General features: G+C 43.2%; 1 protein-coding gene across 1 annotated transcript; it reads right to left on the bottom strand.

Moving 5' to 3' along the window:
• Nucleotides 1-514: 514 nt before the first annotated feature.
• Nucleotides 515-6,188, bottom strand: mycn (MYCN proto-oncogene, bHLH transcription factor). Its single transcript, XM_034699068.1, has 3 exons — nucleotides 6,030-6,188; nucleotides 4,950-5,607; nucleotides 515-2,619 (listed from the first exon to the last, which is right to left on the bottom strand). Exons 2-3 carry the CDS (start codon nucleotides 5,584-5,586, stop codon nucleotides 1,820-1,822), a joined length of 1,437 nt encoding a protein of 478 aa, XP_034554959.1. The 5' UTR covers nucleotides 5,587-5,607; nucleotides 6,030-6,188; the 3' UTR covers nucleotides 515-1,819.
• Between the last annotated feature and the right edge of the window lie 10,528 nt (nucleotides 6,189-16,716).

The raw sequence follows: 16,716 nt of genomic DNA, 5'->3' as shown, positions 1-16,716 counted from the left end.
CACACACACACACACACACACACACACACACACACACACACACACACACACACACACACACACACACACAAACACACACCCATACACATGCAGGCAGGCAGGCAGAAATACACAGACTACTAACAGACAAATAAAAGACTCACTCTCGGTGTCTGCCACTCAGCAGCTGCTCCAGTTTCCATGGCAACAGCCTGGACAATGTAGTAGGAAGGGCTGTGCCGGTGAGGGAGGGAAACAGAAATAGAGAAAGAGGAGAGAGAGTGTGTGTGAGAGTCGAGCACTTGAAGTGTGCGTGTGCGTAGGTGTGTGTGGGTGGGTGTGAGAGGCTAGCGAGGGGGAGGCAGCCGCAGGGTGCTGAGACAGAGAGGATTCAGAAGACACTCTTATTTCTTTGTCAGGATGGGTCTTTTTGGAGCAGGAAAACAAATACAGCAGAAGGGAAAAGGACACGGATATGAAAGAGGGATGGGGTTAAAGGGTGAGGGGGATAAAAAGCAACCACAAAACGCAAGCATTACGGTTTTATGATGTCTATTTATTTTTCAAAATGAGGTATTTCAAAGTGCTATGAGTTGCAGCACTAAATGTACATTTTAAAAGTGAAAAAAACAAACATCTTATATCCGTTTACCCAGTTCTATGCACCCGATAGTTACAAATATAAACAAAAGAAGAAAGTAAAAAGGCCAGGTACATGAGGATAGAACACGTTTTTTTCTGTACAAAAGAATTATTTGAGATAGAAGGAGAAAAACTGACGAGATAAAGTGATATCTACCGAGAACTCATTTTCATACGAAAATATAAGTATCAAATTTAGTATGTATCAGGTTCACACTAAAAGCATAAAGGTGTGTAGAATTAGTAATATGATACAATACAAAGAAAAAGAGAAGAAAAAAACAATATATTGTTATATTACAAAGTTCATGACTCTCAAAAATCGAGGCCTTACAGTACTTTAAAGGTATATAAACTTCCAGTCTAGTTATTGGCAGCTTCCTGACATGTATAAAAAAACAAAGACAAAATGTTTTACAAAACAAGGCAGATCTGAGTGTATTATTTTGTCTGTACACTATTGTTATATACAAAAGTGTCGGCTAGCAAGGTGCACAGTTATACATCCACTGAACTTGGTTTGAGCACCAGTGTGAGCGAGGGAGTGAGAGAGAGAGAGAACCTGTAGTGGCATCGTTTCTGTGAACCATAGCGCCTCATCATCATCATCATAGTCTCTTCAGTTTATTGAGTTTTTTTTTTTGCAGTGGTGAAGGCAAAGTTAAGTGTGCACTGCTTCTTTGTACGTGAACTCCCCAAGCAAAGTGCCCTCGGACATCCATCCATCATGTGGGAATCACTCAGATTCCAGGCTGGTGTCACAGTGAGTACAAAAAAACAAAACAAGGTACAAATAGAAATGATACAAAAAAAACAGAGGAAGGGAAGACCTACAAAAAACAACAAGGTGTGTCCTCTCTGCTTCCTCGTTCTTTTCTTTTCATCTTTCCTCAATGTGACTGGATTGAAAAAGTAAACCCTAAACATTCTTAACGTCAACAAATGTGCAAAAAAAGTGGCGGTAGTGAAAGTCCGAGCATCCCTGCAGCAACCCCCCTCCTTCTTCTTTTCTCCTGCAGGTGTGTGTGTCGCCTGAAGATAAACGTCCTCTGAGATGAACAGATATGCAGGCCTGTGTGTCTGTGCTTAAGTGTGTAGGCCTATGTGTGTTTGTGTGTGTGTGTGTGTGTGTGTGTGTGTAAGCAGGGGGGGTTATCCAGGGTATATGTGAGTGTTTCCGTGTTGTAGTGGTTGTCTGTTAGCGAGTCCTTGCTTGCTCCAGCCTGCGCATCAGCTGCTGCCTGCGGGCCTGCAGCCTGTCCTTTTCCTGCTGCAGCCTCATCTCCTCTGTCTCCAGCGAGCTCACGTACTCTGTTGCCTTCTTCAGGATGAGCACCTTTGCCGCTTTCTCGTTGTGCGCCAGCTCGGGGACGTGATCTCGCAGCGTCAGGAAGCTGGAGCGTAGGTCGTTGCGGCGCTGGCGCTCCAGGATGTTGTGGTTGCGTCTGCGCTCGCTGTCCTCTGAGTCGGAGCTGCCCCGCGGGCTGCTGTCCCCGCTTGCGCTGCGTTTGCTGCGCGTCCCTGACGTGCTGGTGAAGGAGCTGCAGGACGTAGAGGAAGACGATGATGAGGAGGAGATGGTTCTCGTTGGGGGTCGTGGGGCGTCTGATGTCTTCTGCTTCTTTGGAGGTGGGGTGGGGTCGTCGTCTGAGGCATACGGCGAGGGGGCTGCGTAGTTGTGTTGCTGCTGGTGGACTGAACTCCTTTTCAGGATCAGCTCCTGGGGGGCCCGGCTTACGTACCGACCCGTCTGACCCCCAGACCCTGAGTTTATGGCCCTGGAGTCTTGGCTTTTTGAGTGCGCAGACATGCTGACGGTGCCTGAGGTCATTGTTTGCGCCTTGCTGGTTGTGGATCGCCTCTTCTCTACTGTAACCACATCAATCTCCTCATCCTCTTCTTCTTCCTCCTCCTCATCGTCATCGTCATCCTCCTCCTCTTCTTCGTCCTCTGCATCTTCATCTTCATCATCATCATCATCATCGTCGTCATCTTCTTCTGTGGGAAGAAAGAAAACAGAACGTGAGCGACTAAATCACACTGACACCAAATATTTCCACAATGCCATGTATGTGTACCAGCAGGTGACAGGTATGTATGTGAGTGTGCATATATGTTAGATCAAGAGAGTGTGTGTGTGTGTGGGAGCGAGAGTGTTGCTCAATGCTGTTTTCATAAGCAGAACCCTCTTAATGCTTAGTGTCAGTCACTCCTCGGCTAATCTAGCCTGCAGGCGTTGACATGTTGAGTCTCAGTGCTGAACAGACAGACTGGATCCCTCCTTCAAAACTTCTCCTAATCTTCTTCAGCGAGACGAGACGCTTTAAGTCAGACGCCTTCAGTCTATCAGAGCAGCTCGGGTCTCGACGAGGCATTAAGAACTTCACTTCAGTATCAGAGGAATTAAGGAAACTTCCCTTCAACTTTGACCTCTCTTGAACTAAAATAAGAAAAAAAAAGTCTTGCTTCTTTTCCAGCTTCATTTTAATACCTTCGATTTTGAAATCAAGGCCAAGCAGCTGAGTTTTATCATGAACCATTTCCTTTGAAGATGAGAGGAAGTGGGGCAGTGGTGAGACACACACATGAGTGTGAGGCCCAGTTTAAAAAGAAATGATGCCTTTGTGGTAAAAATGGCTCTCATTATCAGCTCAGGAGCATGTGAAGAGTATAGCATTTTACAGCTTACAGTAACCCACTTCAGATGCAGTTGTACTAGGATGCTGTCTCAACACACACACACACACACACACACAAGCTGATCAGAGGCATGCTGACAACACGCACACACTCACAGTCTGGCTGCTGCCATCAAAACAAAGCTGGGCACAGCTGGCTGGATGAGGGGGCGTGGCCGGATTGCCACATGTGAAGCTGGGATTGAGCTTGTTTGGTGTTTTTTTTCTCCCTCAGAAGGGAACAGCTCAGTTATTGAAGCTGGAAATATATAAATAGAAGAAAGGGTTCGGCATTTCTGCGCGTAGAGATAAAATATTAGCCTTAAGCATTAAGATAAAGTGTTCTTTCTGTGCGCACATTCCATGTATCTCCCTACATGAAGGGCTCTTTAATAGAAAGATTGATTTAGATATGGGAATAAAAGCTTTAAAAAATGGGCTTCTTTGATGAGAAACTACAAAAAGCAGGACGCGTCTTAACGCTGCGAGCGGCGGAAGCGCATTTGAGCGCCCCGGGATGGTGGTGGTGCGGCAGGCGATCGGATCACCACCCCCTTTTTAAGCCTCGGAGCTGGAGCGGCGCCAGGGAGACAGCTGTCGAGATGGAGCGCTTGTTTCAAAGCTGTCACCCTCCCTAAAAGAAGGAGAAGCAGCCAGCCAGCCAGCCTGGGCCCTCCTCTGTGCTCTCTTTTCTTCTCTTTGGAGGAGGTGTTTGGCAAGGCTGGCTGAGTCTGCCCTCTGTGCCAAGCTGGAGGCCTTTGTACTACTGTTTCACAGCGAAAACACGCTGATAAGCGCTCGTGAGTGTTTGTTTAGGGAACTCATAGGCGGTAATAGATGGGAGGTGAAGTCTTAGGGCGATTAGATGCACACAGGCTTCATTTCCCAATAAACACATCCTTCATTATACTCAAAGTAACCAGAATCGTTGCGTATTTCTGCTTGTGCTTGGTCATCACTGAAGTATTGTGACTCCCTTTGTTGTTCTTGGGGCTAATTTTAGTTGTGAGTTGACCTCAGAGCGACAGTTGTCAACGCTGTCCCAAATAAGTGCCAATTTCTCCCCCACTGTGCGTAAACTGTCCCCTTAATCCATGCGTAATGGGAGCACTCGTGCGCCGTGAACCTGACACTTTATCAGCTCATCGCATTATTGAACACCTTTTCATCTCTTCCCTCCGACAACCTGCGCCGGCTGCTGCCCTCACTGACTGTGTGCTGTCTTTTTGTTTGGCTCGGATGCCAACTGAGTTCAAGAAGGCACACAATTCCCCATTTTACTGCCATCTGCCGGATGAAGAGCCCGCTGATTACATAAACCTCGTTCACTGTGTCACTATACTCTAGTGTGTGTGTGTGTGTGTGTGTGTGTGTGTGTGTGTGTGTGTGTGTGTGTGTGTGTGTGTGTGTGTGTGTGAGTTTGAGAAAGAGACAGAGAGAGAGAGAGAGAGAGAGAGAGAGAGGGAGAGAGAGAGTGTGTGTGCGTGGAATGTAACGAGATAATCCGATTCTGGGCCAGTCATATGAACAAGCTCCACAATAATAAAAACAACAACAAAGGCACTCAAATGTGATACTTCAGTTTCTGTGTGAATTATTGGCGCTATCATTTCTGTTAAAAAGAAAACAAAGGCTTTAAGCTATTCTTACCGGAATCACTCAGGCTGCTCGCGTGCGTCGCGGATGTGTTAACGGTCCCCGTTGAGTCCCTGCTGCCGTTCTTCTTGTGGACCGGGAAAGGGAAGACTATCGTGGGATCCACGCACTCTGACACCGAGCTGCGGCTCACCACCTCCGGCACCTTGACGCACACGCTCCTTCCGCTGCTGCCGCCCCCTGTGGCTGTCGAAATAGCCTTTCCGAGTTTCTCCGTGACCACCCGCTCCAGCTTTTCCCTGGCGGAGAAGCCACTCCACATACAGTCCTGAAGAATGATGCTGTTGGGGTTAGTAGTATCCATAACTGAGCCGAACAGGTCCCCATCGTCGGACGCCCCCCATATATCGTCCTCGGGCAAGAGCAGCAGCTCAGAAGCCCAGTCCAGAGGGTCCCCCAAACCGAAGCCCAGAGGGTCTACTTCCGGGGAGGTAGACGCCGGCTCCCCCGGTAGCGCTGCTCGGCTCGGGGAGAGGGGCGGAGTGGGCAACAACTCGAATTTCTTCCAGATGTCCTCCCCTGGTGGCGCAGAGTCGGGACCACAGAAGTAGAAGTCGTCCTCATCCGGGTAGAAACACGGTTGTAGGGAGTCAAACTCCAAATCGGAGTTTTTACTTGTGATCGCCGGCATTCTATCCCACAATCGAAAGACCTGAGGAGCAACAAAAGATACTTTAGTCCTCCAAAAAAGACTGAAAGAGCGACTCTGATCATTCCGTCTGTCCTCTATCACACCTGAAAACGACTCATGAGTGAAAGCCCACACACAGACATACAGTCTGCTTCACTAAATTCCACACTCACTCCTCTGTGGGGTTTAAAAACCGCACAAATCTCAAAGGAGTATGTGAGTATATGTGACCGTGACGCACAAACTGTGCAAAAGGACACATGGCCACACCACTGACTAAACACGCCAGAAAATGATTTTAGGATTTAAAAAAAGGCATGTTTACAAAAATCACATGGTTTGACAACAATCACATCCAACAGATGAAATGTTTGGTGTTAAAAATGTGGAAAATAAACAACATTTTTATTTACATATAAGCTCTAAAATGGGAAGATGCTCACCTTGTCCTGACTCGGGATGATAACGTGCGAACCAATTCTTCTCGTATCTCGCAGTCAGTAATATAGACACCAGATTTAGAGCAGTCATCTACTTTAGGAGCACAGACAGTCCTCTGACACACATTGTGGCTGGCTGCAGAGTGTTATACACTCAGTTCTGCGGGAGGAGAGTTGACTCCGCCCTCTCAGGCTGTGAGGGGGGGGCGGGGGGTACAGTCGGGCCTTGGGTTTGTTGCGGCGCGGGAGACAGGCTGGCAAGGAGCCTTTCTTTCAAGGTGAATGGAGAAAATAGCCTAAACATTGCAGCAAGAATGAAAGCAAAGAAAAAAAATACAAGTTGGTGTGAGGCGAAGGGAAGAAACATAAAAAGTAAATTTCTTTTATTGACTGCCTCAGGAAAACTGTTATTTTTCTCCTCTCTCCCCCTCTCTCCACTGGGATGTCAAACCAAAGATCAGCTTTGAAACAGTCCAATAAACCCTGGGGCTGTTAGTGATTTGAAGTCTTGCTCTGGTTGCTCAAGGGCATCTCAGCAGATTGAATGTTACTGCTAACCTGCAGGGCTTTAACCGTCCAGGTGAAGGGCAGAGCTTAAAACTATCAACCCCCTGAAAACCCTCAGATAGGATTTATTTATTTATTGGACACAACGAAGCATTTATGTTGCCTGAAGGACATATGTTTAAAATAAATTACTCCTGCTTATCATTTGGAAGGAAGCTTGTCCTAATTAGACACAATATATGCCTAATAAATTGAGGGTTAAAGTAATGTTGAAATAAATAACCATATCACACACTTGTGTATTCACACACATGTACCCTACTGCCCTTCTCCTGCGCTGCTCTCAATATCATTTTCTCTTTTGTCTGAGGGCCACCAGCATCCCTGGATGAGACGAAGCCAGGCTCACTGCGCCCTCACACGGACATGTGGAGAACTGCGCCACATTTATGCACGGTGCCTCAGACAAACAGAGCGCAGCAGACAAAGACAAAAAACAACAAAGGGGGCAGTTTGATAATAAATTAAATGAAAAAAATGCAGGAAGCTTTAAAGAAAGAATAAAAAACAGCTTTAGTGTTATGACGAGCAACATCCCCTCAGACAAAAGGCAAGGGAAGCAGCAGGGTGTTTTCAGTTGTCTCCGAGATGAGACAGGATCCGAGAGGCGCATGTTACGTAACCGCGAGCGGTGGTTGTAGCCTGGAGTCATTCCCATTCCCTTTTCTAATGACAGCTTAGGAGGAATGGCGCATCTGTAATTATGCGCACAGGCGTACACACAGTCCCTGATATTGACATATTCAGGGAAAAACGTTTGGAAAACGGATTCGAGTTAAACGCCAGCTGTGAGGAGCGAAACTAACCCATAATATTGTTATTCACACCGAGATGACTGGTATTTTCATCGATTTTGGAGACTCTGTGTAAAAGAATTGACGGTTTTTATTTCACTGTTTATTCAAAGGTACAGATCAGGGAATTCAGAACTGATAGATCCAAGATTGAGCGCTTTTGTGAGAATTGCCACATTTTCTCCTCTGTAAAAATAAAATAGGATTTTCTTTCCCTTGCTTGGGGTTGACTTCAAACGACCAACAGCCAGTGAAAAGTGAGAATCTGCAGCTGTTATGTCCACAGAGTAGGAATAGCAGGGAGTTTCCTGGGACTGGCCTGTGTCGGCTCCCAGGAACTGGAGAGGGGAAGATGGTTTGGGAGTCAAAAAAGTCCCCACAGGCTCTCATCCAGTCCGATCTTCTCTCTCTCTCGCTCCCTCTATCTCTCTTCTTCGCTGTTTTCCCAAACTACAGCTCATCTCTGACCCTCCTGCTGCAGAAGAACGGCAGCAGCTTCCTCTGCTGTGAAACAGGGCAGAGAGTGGGAGTGAGAACAGAAGGGAAAGGACAGGAAGCTGTGTACTGTTGCTTGTTTTTGTGTGCAGCAGCAGAGTAAACACTTAAGAAAATAAGCAGATGGATAGGGGGGATGCTTGCTGAACTGAGCTGTTTTGGGTTGCATTCACACAAATTTGCAGACGTTGATGCACTGATTTGCACTGAAATTGACCAGATGTTGATATGGTTATTTTCTGCGGTTATTACTGATTTGTATTCATAACAGGGAACCTCTTACAACCTTCCTTATACACATGCATAACAGGGAAAATGAGCTCAACCCTCTCCCTGGATGGCTCTAAATGACTTTATTTGGAGAATCATTATAGTGCATTGTTGATAGGAACACTATAACACTCACAATAAGGAGACAAAATGTGCACAATGGGGCCACTTTGCATGAATGAAATCCATATGAAAATAGAAAGAGAACTCCATAAAAAGGCAGACCTTTCAAGTGTGGACCCATGCTTGCTGGCGTCCTTGCATGTTGTTTTTATGTCCATTATGGCATGCCCAGTCCCCTCCTCCCCTCCTTTCACCACTGGACCGGGACATGGATGGTTAAGCAATTAGGCCAGTTTTGATAAAAGATTCATAAGTCACCCTGGTGCATCGTGCAAAGACAAGCATGTTGTCAGTAAAATCTGCTTCAGTGACACCGGGATGGGCTGTGTTAGGTCGGAGAGCACGCACCTCATCCTCATATCAATATTTGAAGTGTGAGTATGGGTGTGTGTTGAGTGTGTGGGTGTGAGGCTTTGGTTGATGTCATCGTTTTGTTTTCAGTGTAAACATTAAGGGATGCTGCAGAGATGAATAAATACTGCAGGTCGTCGTCATATAACCTCAGCTGACCCTGGATATGTAAAATATTTAGTGATAGGAGACTACATCATGTTTACTTGACTCTGATATTTGCTGTTCTGTGTTTGTGGTGTAACATTGTTGCAGATGTTCACGTGAGCTCACTAACAGTGGTTATATGACTCATTATGCAAATTCAAAGCTCAATAATGCAAACATGGTTACATACATTAAAAACATGAATAGCTGCCGTTTGGACTGACTTCATTTCCATGCACTAGCTGGTTATATAAATCCCGACGCTGTTCTTTTAAATTGAAAATATGGGCTACTGAATGAAAAACATGCTGGTCTTAATCCTTTTAAATAGAACTTTCACCCCCTCAATGTTCAAGATGTTCTTGTTTAAAACAAGCTCATTGATGTTTAGAAATTAATTGAATGATGTATAGATGAACACAAGTGTATATTTTTGCTGGTTCATGGGCAAATTAGAGAAAAAGAAATCACTGTTAAATTGTATACATTCTTAGGTGACAGTTTATTTGCTAAAACTAGTCAAAGTATTTATGATTAGTGGAGATAGAAAGGTTAAATCAATGCAATTGATTGCAAATTTATGTGTATGAAAAAACCCTTCATACCACCCCTTTATAAGTCTTGAGCCACCCTGTCACAGAGCCTGGATCTGCCCCTGTGTACTGTAGCTGAATTCTCTGTTTTTCTGCTTCTGTTTGTGAATAATATTTTTGGCTGGTTGATACCATAGACTGTATAAAATATGGACGTAGTATCCGTGATGTCACACATCTGTTTCTGAAGCGCTGTTTTGAGGCCAATAGTTGGCAGCAGCCATATTGCTGCTGTCGAGTGATTGTGACGTAAAGAGGCGGGCTTTGAGCCTCCGAGCCAACAGCTACAGTGTCTTCACACTGCAGCCCGGACAGTGTGTGCCAATCAAGAAATGAGCTATCCAGACTACACTCGTCTTTTGTACCAGGCTTAAACATTTTTATTTCTACTGTAAAGATCGGCTTTTTTGAATTGGTGTGTATTTGGTTTCCGGTAATTCCAGAGCCAGCCTCAAGCAGATCCTTGATGAACTGCAGTTTTTAGCACTTCCGCATTGGACTCATATTTTTAGACCAGAGGTTGCCGCTTGGTTGATACCTTTTCATCATTTTGGCATTTCAACACCAAAAACTCAGCTCAACTGTATTTCTATGGCACCTTTAATACATAAAAGCATGCAGCCCAAAGTGCTTCACAACAACAGAAAAATAAGAAAGGAGATATGGACAGAAACAGTTTGAGAAAAAAAGAAGAAAGAAAATTAAATTAGAATAATTTAAATAAATAATGAAAAATCAATACAGTAAATCTGTTAAATTTGAACGAAAATAAATAAATACAAAAAAGAACTATTTTAAAATCAATAAAAACTTTCACTACACCCTTAAATCATTCTGAATGAAAAGGCTGATCAAAAAGATAGGTCTTAAGTTTCCTTTTAAAAACAAACAGTCATTTTTACACCATCAGAGATGTCAAAAGCTGACTGAATACAGCAGCTTCCTATAGGGTCTACATATGAGCCTACACTTACCTGCACAGCGTCCCCTCTCAATCTGTGTAAGGCATTAAGTCTCCTCTTCTTTAATCATGTCAGTCAAATTCCACTGTGACATCTTTTCCTTAAACACACCATGTTTGTCTATGATCCACATCATTACATTTTCAGCTTCAGTGAAACCCTCCACCCTGAACTGAGGCTATACCCCATCCCCACTCCTCTCACCTTCACCTCACCCCAGAACTACTTTACAGTGATCCACATTAGTCCCACTTTAACGTCTTCAATCAACTGTTCTTCCAGTCTTTGTGTTGTTTCCACCAAGACAAGCTTTGATGCCCTTTAAGCTTTTTGAAATACAGACTGACTTTATTTAGAGGGCTACAAGTCTTGCTCATCACAAGGATGATTGTACTTTTATTGTTAGTTTCCTGTTGATTCCACTTTTGGCGGGTTAGAATAACCCAAGGGCATTCTTCTTATAGTGTCGGGTTATCCCTGCCTAATATCCAGCAGTTATTTACTGTAAAACGTCTGACTGTGCATGACCTCCAGATGATGATTCAGGTAAAAAGAAGCTTTTAATATGCAACGTCGGTGCCAGAGATGACTTCATACAGATTTTGCAAGAGATATCAGCATGTAGAGGAAAGCAGGAGCGAGTTGCAACAAAGCTCTGAGGAATTCTTGTGTGAGATCTTAATAGCAACCATTCCAAAACATTTTTAACCATTATTTTGATCATAAACCAAACTGCAAATATGCTTTCGAAAAAGGCCATTTCCCATGAAGTCTATTTAAGGGAAATATTTTCCCACTAAGTGTATTTTTAGGGGGGGGAGGACTTTTTGTGGAAGTATTTTGACCTTTTTAAATCTGATTTACAGTGTGCCATAAGTGTGCCTGTTTGAAGGAAGTTGCTGTTGTCTTGTTAGATCTTGCCCTTAAACTGTGCCTAAGTATGCCGACAGCTCTACCTGTACAATTAAACAGACACATCACATGATTCATGAAGCCTATAAACAGCACTTTTTCCACTTGGGTAATGCTTCTGTGCATTATTGCCCGGATCTCAGGTGTAATCCATCCCTCACAGGTTAATCCTTGCTTTGGCACTTAAGCAAATGTGTTTGAAAAGAATGGATGTAAGGCGCACCCCTCTTGGGAAATATGTCCTCATGTATAAAAAGAAACATAAATATTACTGTAATGCACATCACTGCTGGCACTAAACCAATGTACATGAATATGTTTTATCTGTTTGAATATTAACTACCAGCAGTGGTATCGTGTAGCTTCATCATATCTCAGTGTGAGCCAGGATAGGGGTTTGTTTTACTTATGTCTGCAGAGTTTGCCGTAAAAGGAAGTAACAGACACATTAACTGGAAATAATGCACTTACCTACTGGTGGACCAGGTGAGGAATGCGTTAAGATATTTCACGCAGACAGAGAGCAGGCATTCTCTGCGTGTGAGAGCCTTTTTAGAGATGGGAGGTGATATGCAGGGGTATGTTTCTCCCCAGTTTGCTACGGTAAAGTGCTACAGGAAAGTAAAGATAACAAAAAGACAATTTTAAGAAGATTATAACACACTTTGAACATTCATTCACCAGAATGTAGTCTCTGCATTTTTTTTTTTTGGAGATTCATCCCATTTTAGTGACTTCTGTTTATTTATTCATTGAATTGATCAGTTACAGCCTCCACCAGTTCCCACTGGAGCGTAAAATGGGAGGTAATTGTGCATCACTGTTGTTGCACGGCTCACATTACAAGTTATGGATCAAGTCATGACCATGAATCAATGAGCCTGGCCCTGAAGGTGAACATCATTAGGCGGCCTGACGATCAACTGGAAATCAATATCAGTGATGGATTAACAGCATGGGCACCAGTCACAAACAGCAGCATGACCCAGTTGGTTTGATCTCCCCCTTTTTAAATGCACCCACAGCCCTTAAAACTCCACCCAAACCTCTCCTAACTCACCCTGAGAGAAATGTTAAAGCGACTGTTTTAAGTGTTGCACGTAAATTGGGTTGTGCCTTGACAGTTTTACAAGCCTATTGTTGGTCTTTGTAAGAAAAAAAAGGAGGCTTTTGCAAGTTTGTTGGGTCGTGAATCACGGGAAGGAAGCCTTATTTAACTCGTGTTAATATGGGGGTCAGACACAGAAAGGAGGGCAACAGCCTGCTAAATTAACTCTGCCCTAATGAGCAGAGAGATAGGTAAATAATCTGTCTCAACTCCTCTCACATTATAGCTTGATCAAGACGGGACTGTTGCTTCTGTCGATTGGCCTCAAAACAGCGCTTCAGAAACAGATGGGTGACGTCACGTCCATATTTTATACAGTCTATGGTTGCACTGCTTGTGCTCCCACATCACTGTAGTGCTATGTAAAGTCAAACGCCCAGAAGTTTAGGGACAGTAGAGCTTCAGCTGTGCCGCAGTGTATCTATCTATCTAGCTAACTAGCTGGAGTATTAATGTTTGCTTTTTATCTATCTATCTATCTATCTATCTATCTATCTATCTATCTATCTATCTATCTATCTATCTATCTATCTATCTATCTATCTATCTATCTATCTATCTATCTATCTATCTATCTATCTATCTATCTATCTATCTATCTATCTATCTACCATCTACCCAACAATTTATTTTAGCTAGCAGCTACTTTGCATACATCACTGTTGCTGCAAATGTCACTGAAGATCTATCTATGTGACAGTTAGCTTGAAAGCTACATAGCTGCTACAGAAGACCATGGAAGTACTTATTTTTTGAGTCTTTTCAATCATTTTATTACTGTAAAGTTTATTTTTTTTAAGTGATTGTGCAGCGTCAAAGTCTGACAACATATTTCCACAGCACATTCTGTATTAGCACTCTCTTAGCTACAGTAGAAGGAACTTAGCTGGCAGTGAGTGTGTGTGTGTGTGTTTTAATTTTTATTAAGCTTTCTTGATGGTATTGTTTTAGTTTAACACCCTGCCAGTTAACATACATTTGTTTTGGGGTTCATTTATAAGTCAAATTTCTTTGATAGGAGACCAAGCAGCAGTAAACAAACAGACAGGATATCCTAAAAAAAATACAGCTTTCTTGTTCCTTGGCCAACCATCTCCTGTAGGGAAAAGCAAAGTTAATCCTAACTCCTGCTTGAGCTTCTACAATGAGCCTCAATTTGAGCAATACTGAACAAGCTAACAAGCCAGGTCAGGTATGTGGAGACACAGATACCTGCTACCTGCTACCTGCTAATTAGCAACAAGTGCTTTTGTATCATTAAAGTACTGCTAGAATTTTAGTCAATAAAAACCAGTAGCACAGACTTCACTTCTTTTAGTGGTTAATTTTCAGAAAGAGAAAACCTCTGAAAAACAGATTACTGGTTAAACTGGCAGCAGATACTGAATAAGAGTATTTATGCACTCATCATAGCAGAGCATCAGCATCTGTTGAGCGAATAGTGTAGCCTTGAGGAGAACTTTGAAACCAGAAACAGAGGTTCAAAAGGTCAGATATCAGATCCAAATTCCCTTTGTAGCCTGAAACACAACTTTTGATAAAATATAAGTTGTTCAGTTTAGGAGGAGTTTTGGAGGTGTAAAAAAACAGCAGTTTTTTTAAAAGCAGTGAAGTGATTCCTGCTTAGTATCGATAGTCGCCAGAAGGTGCTGATTTGAGGTTGTAAGTCAATACTTTCTTGCAGAGTTTGGGAAAGAATTTTCTATATTTTACTAGAAATACACTTTTCCTTATTAAACTAATTTATACTTTTTTTTTTCAGCAACTACAACAGACTGTGTGAGTATTTCAACACAAACTGTGAATATGTGAATGGAAGTGATGCTGAGAGATAACAGCAGTGTTGTATTGGTGTTAAAAGTGACACATCCATTCCATGATAGTGCAGGTGACCTCCCCTGACTGGTTGGTGCAGCTGCTGCTTAGTTTTGATAGCAGAAGGACAGATAACACATAGTGTGTTCTGTCCAATCATAACATCACCTGAGTGATCGCTGGTGGCAGATAGAGAGTCAATGTGGGTTTGAGGGGAAGAAAAAGTATGAGATAGCGTCACAGTAAGTGACTGCTTATTGCGATACTGCGATACCCAGAGTTTTTGTTTGGATTTTTGTTCACCCCACACATACACCTAGGTCCATGAGAAAATAGTGCATCCATATTTTTAAGAGGAAGTATTTTATGTGTATCCTTATCCTTTTTGATCACCATATGATCATAAATAGATAAAATACAGACCCCAATAAAAGCCCTTGGACCTTGTGAACTCTGCAGAGCCCTCCTGGAGGTCAATGAGCTTTTTTTAGGCCCCCTCCTCCTTTTCTTACCCCTCTTTATCTCCCTGCATTTGTTTTGATCCTCAGGGGTCATTAGCCAGATTAAATGTTTGTCTGTTCACAAAGGGAGATGGTTAATATGTTTCAACACATCCATTTGTCAGCTCTCTTGTCTGTGGCTGTGCGCTGTGTGAAAGGGGAGCTCAGCATCTCAACTGGCATTTCAAGACTTACAAGCATTTCAACACCTCCGGCAAGAGAGGCCTTCAGTGCATGTGTGGGTTAGTGTGTGTGTGTGTGTGTGTAGTTGTACCCTATGTATGTGTGTGCAGAGATACATTCCTCCTTGAGGGTTGGGTTCCCAGCCTCTCGGTCAATATATCACCCCTGACATCATCAGTGTTCAGTTTGGAGGAGAAAGAAAATGGAACGTTTCACTTCCTGCAAACATGCTCTGTCCTGTCAGTCGGCTGCAGTCAGATTAGCATGACTTACGAGAATTTGGAGGGGGGGGGGGGTCTTAGAGAGAAAAGAGGAGAAGTTCACTCAATCCAACAACAATTATGACTTGCCTCTGAGGTGGGAAAAATGGAAACCAAGGCCATAAATTCAAAGCGAATGTTTTGTTGACAGGAAATTGTGTTGTTGGCAGTGTTTTAATGATATCACTGGTGATTTGCAGAGCCCCTCGCCAAAACAGGAAGCCAGTGGTCAAAGAAAAAATGGCCGCCCTAACAGCATTTAGGTATCAGTGGGAAAAGGATCCATTTGTTTGTGTGATGAGTGATTCTTTCCGCCTGTGCTGGACCCTCCTGTGGTATTTAGAGCTCCTGGTTCCGCTCATAATTTTAGCCCTCACGATGTGTCATGTCTGTTCACACTACATACATGACCCAGATTTCTTTGTGTGCCGTGTGTTATTGTGTCTGTGTGGTGTGTGTGGATGTCTGTTAAGAGGGACAGCTGTTTAGTTGCAGTGCTGTGGTTATGACTAGAAATTATAAGTAGTGATTACAGCCGTGGTTATTGTGGTTACTTATACTATTAGTGTTTTTGCAATTGAACCAATGGCAGTTAAAGTGACTGTTTAAGATAGTAGTGGTTAAGAGTTAGTAAGTAAGTAAGATTTATTTATAGAGCACCTCTCAAGAACAGAGGTCACAAGGTGCTTTAGAACAACAACAATAGCAAATCATTAAAAGGCCAAACAGGGATTGCAAATACAGACAAAACATGACACACAGTTCTAAGTTCCAGAGGGAGACTGTTCCAGAGTTTAGGACCAACAACCTGGAATGCAGAGTCCCCTTTAGTTTTTAACCTGGTACGAGGCACAACCAATAAACCCTGATCAGAGGACCCCAGAGTCCTGCTGGAGTGATAAGGCTTCAGCAGCTCCCTGATGTAGAATGGAACCTGACCATTGAGTGCTCTGTACACAACAACAAGAATTTTAAACTGGATCCTGCATTTAACTGGAAGCCAGTGCAAAGAAATGAGGATCGGTGTAACATGAGATCTCCTAGATGATTTGGTCAACAGTTTAGCAGCAGCATTTTTGGACCACTTGTAGGCAGTTCAAGGATGCATTGCTAAGACATGTAAATAGAGAATTACAATAATCTAAGCGAGATGACACAAAAGCATGTATAATCATTTCCAGCTCAGCTGTGGACACAAAAGGTCTGAGTTTGGCAATATTTCTTAAGTGATAAAAAGAAAAACGTACCAAACTATTAACATGCTGGTCCAGGCTAAGGGCCTGGTCCATTTGGACCCCTAGATTGCGTAGGGCAGGTTTAACAGCAGAGGACAAAAACCCAAGACTTCTCTTTACCTCAGGAACAACACGGTCAGAAGCTGAGATCAGAACTTCAGTCTTATCTGAATTCACCTGAAGGTAAAGTGGGAATAGATAATATGGACTTCATGCTACTACACTTAATACCACATTACAGTAAATATGGGTAGCAGCTGCAGTAACATATAACAGAAACTGGACAACACTAGTTTGCACACGTTTTTAATACATGAGCATGCTGTTTGTATTCAGTATCTGTGTGTATGTACCTGTATGTATCCAGAAGTGTGT

This window comes from Notolabrus celidotus, chromosome 13 (assembly GCF_009762535.1).
Source record: "Notolabrus celidotus isolate fNotCel1 chromosome 13, fNotCel1.pri, whole genome shotgun sequence".
In the NCBI taxonomy this organism is placed as follows: Eukaryota; Metazoa; Chordata; class Actinopteri; order Labriformes; family Labridae; genus Notolabrus; species Notolabrus celidotus.
Note: the sequence above shows the minus strand (reverse complement) of the source record. Positions and strands in the feature narration are given on the sequence as shown.

What these genes read in the sequence shown, in the direction of transcription:
- mycn (XM_034699068.1), bottom strand. Translation starts at nt 5,586, where the DNA reads ATGCCGGCGATCACAAGTAAAAACTCCGATTTGGAGTTTGACTCCCTA. An exon ending in GAGCAGCCTGAGTGATTCCG is followed by an intron (nt 2,620 to 4,949) that starts GTAAGAATAGCT and finishes TTCTTCCCACAG; the next exon opens with AAGAAGATGACGACGATGAT.